This window comes from Salvelinus fontinalis, chromosome 11 (assembly GCF_029448725.1).
Source record: "Salvelinus fontinalis isolate EN_2023a chromosome 11, ASM2944872v1, whole genome shotgun sequence".
NCBI classification, from domain to species: domain Eukaryota; kingdom Metazoa; phylum Chordata; class Actinopteri; order Salmoniformes; family Salmonidae; genus Salvelinus; species Salvelinus fontinalis.
This window is the reverse complement of record NC_074675.1, coordinates 14517844-14527483: the sequence shown is the minus strand read 5'-3', so window position 1 is coordinate 14527483 and position 9640 is coordinate 14517844. Positions and strand designations below refer to the sequence as shown.

Here is a 9640-nt window from a genome sequence, read left to right as displayed (position 1 = left end):
ACACCAGGCCATCCTCCAAAAGTCTTCACCTCACTGTGCGTGCAGATGCACTCACACCTGCCTGCTGCCATTCCTGAGCAAGCTCTGTACTGGTGGTGCCCCGATCCCGCAGCTGAATCAACTTTAGGAGACGGTCCTGGCGCTTGCTGGACTTTCTTGGGCGCCCTGAAGCCTTCTTCACAACAATTGAACCGCTCTCCTTGAAGTTCTTGATGATCCGATAAATGGTTGATTTAGGTGCAATCTTACTGGCAGCAATATCCTTGCCTGTGAAGCCATTTTTGTGCAAAGCAATGATGATGGCAGGTGTTTTCTTGCAGGTAACCATGTTTGACAGAGGAAGAATAATGATTCCAAACACCACCCTCCTTTTGAAGCTTCCTGTCTGTTATTTGACCTCAATCAGCATGACAGAGTGATCTCCAGCCCTGTCCTCATCAACACTCACACCTGTGTTAATGAGAGAATCACTGTCAGCTGGTCCTTTTGTGGCAGAGCTGAAATGCAGTGGGAATGTTTTTGGGGGGATTCAGTTCATTTGCATGGCAAAGAGGGACTTTGCAATTAATTGAAATTCATCTGATCACTCTTCATAACATTCTGGAGTATATGCAAATTGCCATCATACAAACTGAGGCAGCAGACTTTGTGAAAATGTATATTTGTGTCATTCTCAAAACTTTTGCCACGACTGTATACTATATTCTATACTATTCTACTGTATCTAAGTCTATGTCGCTCTGGCATTACTCGCACATATATTTATATATTCTTAATTCCATTCCTTTACTAGATTTGTGTGTATTGTGTATATGTTGTGAAATTATCTAACAAGATATTACTTGTTAGATATTACTGCACTGTCGAAGCTAGAAACACACGCGTTTCGCTACACCCGCAATAACATTTTCTAAACACTTGTATGTGACTAATACAATTTGATTTGGATATAGTGGTATAGACTGGTCGTGACCGGTCTCACAGTCCAGTACTGTAAGTAGCGGTGTATGCACCTGTTATTTGGTTGCGATCAGCCAATAAAAACTCAAAGAAGAAGAACAAGGGACCCCCCCCCCCCCTCCGTTAACGTCATCAGTCTACGACACTGCCTTTCTAGACAGTATAAGACCCAACTCGCATGTCAATGCGTGCAATTTGTATGTAACTTTTGGATCTTTACAAAGTGGTTTTGAACACTTTAGAGTTGTACATTACATTGAATGTTGTTACTAGAACGTTGTCAATAATGAGTTCTCAAATCACTTGTGTTGGTTGGGTAAAGCGTGGCGTTTCGAAGGAAACACCAGATGAGGTAAGAAGCTAGCTAAATTGCCAACAAGATAGAAATTCTTCTGTGGTGTTTTCATTAGTCGGATTCCGTTGCAAAACGGAAACCGTTTACTCTAGGAACCTAACTGATGCGAACGAAACGGGGAGGGACTTACCATAATTTGGCCAATAGAAACTCTCGTTTTGTTGCAACGTATTATTCGGAGTAAAAGGTTTCAGTTGCAAAACTTTTTGCAACGGAATTCGATTAATGAATACACCCCAGATAGCAAGCTAGTTAATACGTTATGTTGTAGTTACAGCATTTATAATAATTCATGCAAATAAAATGAATGGCAACAGCTAGGTAATGTCTGTTTTAACTTGTTGCCACATTGTTACAGGTGGAGTTGAGCAAAGAAGAATTGCAACACATTATAGCAGAGGCAAAAGAACAATTGGGGTTGGTGGAGTTTTTGGATGACTTACTTGGCATAACTTTTTTTGTTTATTTGGAGGGCTTCAGAAAAGAACACTGACCTGAGTGGGACTATGAGACTGAAACTGCTATTCAAACTCAGTCAATATAGGATATTAATTGAGATGTGTAGCTAAATGTTTGAAATATGTCGCGGGTCCATAAATAATGAGTGACTCAGAAATAATTTCCTCAATGGTGGGGGTTTCATCAAATCAAACGAGTTAAAAATGTAATTGACCCCAACATTATAAATGGTGATTTCTTTGAACTCTTGTTCAGGATTAGCAATTAATGTATTTGTGTCAATGTAAACTCGGGGGGGGGGAAAAACGTCCTCACTGTCAACTGCATTTATTTTCAGCAAACTTAACGTGTAAATATTTGTATGAACATAACAAGATTCAACAACTGAGACATAAACTGAACAAGTTCCACAGACATGTGACTAACAAATGGAATAATGTGTCCCTGAACAAGGGGGAGGGGGGGTCAAAATCAAAAGTAAGTCAGTATCTGGTGTGGCCACCAGCTGCATTAAGTACTGCAGTGCATCTCCTCATGGACTGCACCAGATTTGCCTGTTCTTGCAGTGAGATGTTACCCTACTTTTCCACCAAGGCACCTGCAATTTCCCAGAAATTCTGGGGGGAATGGCCCTAGCCCTCACCCTCTGATTCAACAGGTCCCAGGTGTGCTCAATGGGATTGAGATCCGGGCTCTTCGCTGGTCATGGCAGAACACTGACATTCCTGTCTTGCAGGAAATTACGCACAGAACGAGCAGTATGGCTGGTGACATTGTCATGTCAGGTTGAGCCTGCAGGAAGGGTACCACATGAGGGAGGAGGATGTCTTCCCTGTAACGCACAGGGTTGAGATTGCCTGTAATGACAACAAGCTCAGTCCGATGATGCTGACACCCCAGACCATAGCGGACCCTCCATCTCCAAATCGATCTCGCTCCAGAGTACAGGCCTCGTTGTAATGCTCATTCCTTTGACGATAAACGCAAGTCCGACCATCACCCCTGGTGAGACAAAACCGCGACTCGTCAGTGAAGAGCACTTTTTGCCAGTCCTATCTGGTCCATCGACGGTGGGTTTGTGCCCATAGGTGACGTTGTTGCCGGCGATGTCTGGTGAGGGCCTGCCTTACAAAGGGCCTACAAGCCTTCAGTCCAGCCTCTCTCAGCCTATTGCGGATAGTCTGAGCACTGATGGAGGGATTGCGTTCCTGGTGTAAGTCAGGGAGTTGTTGTTGCCATCCTGTACCTGTCCCGCAGGTGTGATGTTCGGATGTAACGATCCTGTGCAGGTGTTGTTACACGTGGTCTGCCACTGCAAGGACTATCAGCTGTTCGTCCTGTCTCTCTAGAGCTCTGTCTTAGGCGTCTCGCAGTACGGACATTGCAATTTGTTGCCCTGGCCACATCTGCAGTCCTCATGCCTCCTTGCAGCATGCCTAACAGGCTAACTACACCACTCTCATGCGCGAGCGTTGCAAAATGAATTTAGAAATCTATATTATTCAATTATTACACCCACTGCTCACGCGCGCCAATGAGCGTCTGCGTTGCCAAGAGCTAAAATAGAAGTCCGTTCTATTTGTGATGCAGATTGCGAGGCAAGTCCTGCCTCTCCCATCTCCTCATTGGTTTATAGAAGAAGGTACCCACGTGCCATCTCCTCATTGGTTATACCCACATGGGTGACTGAAAGACGAACGAGGTCAGTGGCGGTAATGCACCTAATTTATGAAAGTTGCCAATCGCAATTTAAAGCCTAGAAGGAGGAGAAATGACTAGAAATGATTCCTTTGACCGTTTTTATGGGTGGATTAATTGCTTTTCAGGTAAAATAACAACTCAATTTTTATATCCCAGAACAAATTAACTAGCAACAGCAAGCTAGCTAAATAGGACAAATTAGCTAGCTAACTGAATTGCCATAAATGTTTAATGCTTTTCGACCTGTCCCCAAATTAATGTAATTGGTTCAGAGTTTGTTTTGATATTTTAACCTGCGTATCGTGATCTTTGGTGTGGGTGGACAAAATAAATGTATGCACGATGGCACACGTGCGCAGCCGGTTTGGGTTCCGTGTTAGGCACGTTCACTCAGATGAGCAGGGACCCTGGGCATCTTTCTTTTGGTGTTTTTCAGTCAGTAGAAAGGCCTCTAGTGTCCTAAGTTTTCATAACTGTGACCTTAATTGCCTACCGTCTGTAAGCTTTTAGTGTCTTAACGACCGTTCCACAGGTGCATGTTCATTAATTGTTTATGGTTCATTGAACAAGCATGGGAAACCGTGTTTAAACCCTTTACAATGAAGATCTGTGAAGTTATTTGGATTTTTACGAATTATCTTTGGAAGACAGGGTCCTGAAAAAGGGAAGTTTCTTTTTTTGCTGAGTTTATTTGTGTTTACTCAGTGAACGCATAGGTGAAGAGGAGGAGGATGAAGGCATGGCCAGCGGGCAGGAACAGAGTGACGAGGCAGAAGCTGTTCAGGGACAGGAGCCAGAGCAAGATGAAAATGAAGCAGGAAGGGAAGAAGCTGATGAACTAGCAGAGTATGGTTTGGATAGATATGACGAGGAGGACGAGGGTAAATATAGTTTCTGCATCTGCTCTCAGATTATGTCTGATCTTAAATTCATGGGTTATCTGTTTATTAATATGCCATGAGGACTGTGTTAATCACTGTTTGTTTTTTTCATAAATAACTCTCTTACTGTTCATCTTTTTTTTCTGGTACAGTGACTGCCAACCTTGGTGACAGCCTTGCCGGCCTCACAGTGTTCAGCACCAACGAGGAGGATCCTCACATTACCATCAAAGACACAGTGAGTCCAGGGCTATGTGCCAGTTCAGAGTGATGAAACATCTCACCAGTCTGGTTTGGTACCAACTAGTAGTGCATGCCAAGCATATCACATAAAATATGTTTTGTCGCACACCGGATAGGTGCAGTAAAATGTGATGTTTTACAGGGTCAGCCATAGTAGTACAAATTGGGGTCAAGTGCCTTGCTTAAGGGCCATCGATAGATCTTTCACCATGTCTGCTCGGGTATTCGATCCAGCGACCTTTTGGTTACTGGCCCAACCCTCTAACTGCTAGGCTACCTGCCACTTAGGGCTTGCAAAAAATCCATATTGTGACAAATTACCTAATTGATGCAATACCGATAAATAGAAACAATAAGTTTATAATGTGCACCACAGTTTATTAATTTTTTATTATCCTTTAAACTACTACTACTAGTAGTAGTAGGCTACTTATCGTAATAAACGATATCAGCAAAATGCCTGCGATAAGTGGTTGGTGTCGATCATTTTCGGTTTATCGTCCCAGCTCTTCATTTCTGGTAATTCTGTGTCGTTCAGACTTAGTTATCTTTTCTTTGTGTCTCAGGACCAGTATGAGCGAGAGGACTTTCAAATCAAGCCCAATGATAACCTCATCATTTCAGGCAGAGCAGAGAAGGACTGCTGCAACCTGGAGATTCACGGTGAGTTACAGAGACTGTTGTTCTAACTGGCAATTTGACTCTCAGCTTAGACTTACTTGTGTAAAACTCCTGCTTCACAGCATCAAATAGAATCAGTGTAGACATAGTGAGTGTACAAAACATGCTCTTTCCATGACAGACTGTCAAACAAGCGATCATAGCTTTCATCTGACGTCAAATCCACTTCAATCAGTGTAGATGGAGGAGACGGGTTAAAGAAGGATTTTTACAGGCTCTGTCGCAGCCGGCCGCGACCGGGAGGTCCGTGGGGCGACGCACAATTGGGCTAGCGTCGTCCGGGTTAGGGAGGGTTTGGCCGGTAGGGATTTCCTTGTTTCATCGCGCTCCAGCGACTCCTGTGGCGGCTGGGCGCAGTGCGCGCTAACCAAGGGGGCCAGGTGCACGGTGTTTCCTCCGACACATTGGTGCGGCTGGCTTCCGGGTTGGAGGCGCGCTGTGTTAAAGAAGCAGTGCGGCTTGGTTGGGTTGTGCCTCGGAGGATGCATGGCTTTCGACCTTCGTCTCTCCCGAGCCTGTACGGGAGTTGTAGCGATGAGACAAGATAGTAATTACTAGCGATTGGATACCACGAAAATTGGGGAGAAAAGGGGATAAAATAAAAATAAATAAAAAAGAAGGATTTTTAAACCTTGGGACATGGATTGTGTATATGTGCCAATCAGAGGTTGAATGGGCAAGACAAAATATTGAAATGCCTTTGTACGGGGTATGGTAGCAGGTGCCAGGCGCAATGGTTTGTGTCAAACTGCAACGCTGCTGGGTTTTTCATGAACAGTTTCCCGTGTGTATGAAGAATGGTCCATCACCCAAAGGACATCCAGCCAATTTCCCTGTGGAATACTTTTGAAACCTTGCAGTGTCCATGCCCCGACGAATTGAGTCTGTTCTGAGGGAAAGGGGGGGGGGGGTTGCAACTCAATATTATGAAGATTTCCTAACATTTGGTATACTCCGTGTACATGCCAGTGTAAAAACAAAGGTTTTAATTAATGTATTTATTTGCCTCTGCGCAGTATACAACTCCGAGGAGGAATCCCTGTATGTTCACCATGACATACTCCTGGCAGCCTATCCACTGTGTGTGGAGTGGCTTAACTTTGACCCTAGTCCAGAAGGCACAGGTGAGTGAATTCACTTTTTATAGTGTTGAATGGATTCTCAGATTTGACTTTGAGTTAAGCTCAAACAGCAGTTTATCACAACCCGACTGCGAAATGGACATTAATTTCAGTGTTTTCTCAGTGTATAACATGTTTTTTTTTTTTTATCTTCACATTAACTCCATCCGTTTGTACAGGCAATTATGCGGCTATAGGTAACATGACACCGCAGATCGACGTGTGGGACCTGGATGTGGTGGACTGCCTAGAGCCTGCCTTCACCCTGGGGAGCAAGAAGGCCTCGAAAAAGAAAAGCAAAAAGGTCATCTTCCCACAAGGACTTGGATGTGGTAGTTTCTACTGTTATGTTTATGGTGTTGGTGTCTCCTCACTATGGCCCGTATCCTAACATGCAATTTGAGATTTTAGGCTGCAGCAGAGCCAGTGGAAGGTCATACAGACGCTGTACTGGACTTATCCTGGAACAAACTGGTCCGGTGAGTCATATTGAGAGTTGTCCCCGTTACCCCTGACCCCTAGCCCCAGACCTTTCCACTCATGTCAGTGTAACCACACAATCACAATGTCACTTGTGTTGTCACAAACATACCATCCACCCTTTACTCTGAGTTTCTGTGTGTTGCTTCTCTTTTCCACAGCAACGTCTTGGCCAGTGGGTCAGCCGACGAAACCGTGATCCTGTGGGATCTGGCACAGGGTAAGCCGGCCACAACACTGCGCAGACACACTGACAAGGTACGTGTATCCAGTCATCACAGCCTGTTTAACTTCCCATAATGGACCTACTGTAAATAAACAAAAATACAATGTGAAGTTGATTTTGGATGTAGCCTTGCCTGCTTACTTGTAATGTTTATCTCAGACATTAAAGTCAAGTCCCTTTTAGGTTCAGACGTTGATGTTCCACCCCTTTGAAGCTCAGACCCTGATATCAGGATCATACGATAAGTATGTCCAATCTTAATTTGTTACAACCTCTGAAATTGTCAAATTAATTGTCATCTCCTGTATATAGGAGGTCGGGATTGTGAATGTACAAAACTAACAAGTCTTAACCGGTGTCTTCTTCCTCTGGCCAGGTCGGCAATCCTGTATGACTGCCGCAGCCCGGACAGCAGCCATCGCACTTGGAGGTTTAGCGGGCAGGTGGAAAGGGTCGCCTGGAACCACTTCTCGCCCTGCAACTTCCTGGTAAGCTGCCCTCTTGCCCCCTCTCACATAGCATATTGGCTAACTTTCACATGGAAAATGCTCTGTGCACTTTCCTGTTTCCACTCTCACTGATGTTTGGCGGTGTTTTAGGCGAGCACAGAGGACGGCTTTGTTTACTGTCTGGACGCACGCTCGGACAAGCCAGTGTTTACGCTAAGGGCACATGATGGAGAGGTGTCAGGTGGGTGTGGTCAGAGGCTAATTTCTGCCCCTACTTCCTCTAGCCCCTACCCATTCATATTCAGAAGTTAAAATACTGGATGAGTACTGGTACACAAACATGGCATTCAAGGTCAGGGGAACAGAATTGAAGTCAGTTGTCTCTGGCCCTGTAGGCTTGGACCTTAGCAGCCAGATCCGGGGATGCTTGGTCACCTCGTCAGCAGACAAACATGTCAAGATTTGGGACATCTTGGGGAACAAGCCAAATCTGGTTCACACCCGGGACATGAAAATGGTAACGATGGTTTCTCTGTCGCTGTAATCATTGCCATGTCATTGCAATAAGCTCCATCATGTTTCTGTCTAACAGCGAATGTTTGGATGTGTGCTGTATATGTGGCTGTTGCGGTGAAATGCTCCCTTTCTGTTGATAGGGGGTGCTGTTCTGTGCAGCGTGCTGTCCTGACATGCCCTTTGTATATGCATTTGGAGGACAGAGGGATGGCCTGCGGGTTTGGGACATAAGTGATGTGGCAGCAGGTACAGTTTCAATTTCATTACCTTCTGCTCTAGGCTTGATAAGGAGCCGAGTCTATCATGTATTTTCTTTTTGTTCCAGAAAAATATATATATTTAGAATATGACAACTGGCCTTCACACTTTTTTAAATTAATCAACCAAATGTATTTATAAAGCCCTTTTTACATTAGCAGATGTCTAAGTGCTATACTGTAACCCAGCCTAAAACCCCAAACAGCAAGCAATGCAGATGTAGAAGCACAGTGGCTACAAACAACTACCTGTTCAATACAGAGGGATAGTATCGCTCTCCCTCTGTATTGAACATCTATTTATTATGGGCTTTGACTGTAAGTTTATTTAGCTGTCATCTCTCCTGCTTGGTAGTAGAGTCATGGGTTTGGATATCTGTGTGTCCGCTTGGTCACTGAGGTGTTAGATCAGTAGCTGATGGTTATCAACATGGTGTGTTTGTGTGTACGTGACCGAGTATGTTCACTGACTTTCTTTGCGTGTTGTCTCCAGTCGCTGAGGTGTTTGGCAATCGGGAGCGGTTGGTGGCAACCACAGCGCCTGAGGCATCCAGCAGCACTTCCTCCACAGCAGATATGGAGCTTTCCTAGTGAGCCACTCTGGACCAACTTCCAATCAACATAAAGCGGCACCTTGGACTTACACACAGAGATCCACATAGCCAAAGACTTTGTCAACCTGGGACCAAGAAGGCACTTCAAGAACATTGCCAGAGCTGTGGATGGACTTTCTCTCTTCAAACTTTTCTTCAAAAACAGATCTCCTAATAGTTAAGCGCCACATAAATATTTGTTTTGTGAGCTAAAATGTCTTTGCAACAAGGAAGGTCAATATTTATCTGAATGTATATGTCAAAATAATTCAATAGATATTTGTTTTTGACTAGCAATCAATGAAATAACTATTGAAATGTGACTTTGAAGGCACAGGTATCTGGTTTAGTGTCATCAATGATTATTTGTGCAGGACTTTGCTAATCTTGGCCTTTCCTCCCCACCCAGAATAAACAATGTATTATGTCAGTGACATTCCTGCGTTTGTTAAATTAGAAATGTGTGTAATCTGAAATACCTACTCAAACATTTACTGAAAGGCCCATCAGGGAAAAATACAGATTTGACAAACTTGTGAAAAATATACAGTACCAGTCAAAAGTTTGGACACACCTACTCATTCCTGGGTTTTCTTTGGTTTTATTATTTTCTACATTGTAGAATAATAGTGAAGACATCGAAACTATGAAATAACACATATCGAAGCATGTAGTAACCGAAAAAGCGTTTGAGATTCTTCAAAGTAGCCACACTTTG

The 9640-nt window shown here is 44.0% G+C and overlaps 1 protein-coding gene across 1 annotated transcript; it reads left to right on the top strand.

Moving 5' to 3' along the window:
- The first annotated feature begins 1096 nt into the window (after positions 1-1096).
- Positions 1097-9358, top strand: LOC129865114 (periodic tryptophan protein 1 homolog). The gene is made up of 15 exons (XM_055937607.1): positions 1097-1312; positions 1674-1732; positions 4181-4356; positions 4509-4594; positions 5166-5262; positions 6297-6404; positions 6581-6705; positions 6813-6880; positions 7043-7139; positions 7291-7352; positions 7484-7595; positions 7707-7797; positions 7952-8073; positions 8213-8318; positions 8823-9358. Exons 1-15 carry the CDS (start codon positions 1247-1249, stop codon positions 8918-8920), a joined length of 1473 nt encoding a protein of 490 aa, XP_055793582.1. The 5' UTR covers positions 1097-1246; the 3' UTR covers positions 8921-9358.
- The last annotated feature ends 282 nt before the right edge of the window (positions 9359-9640 follow it).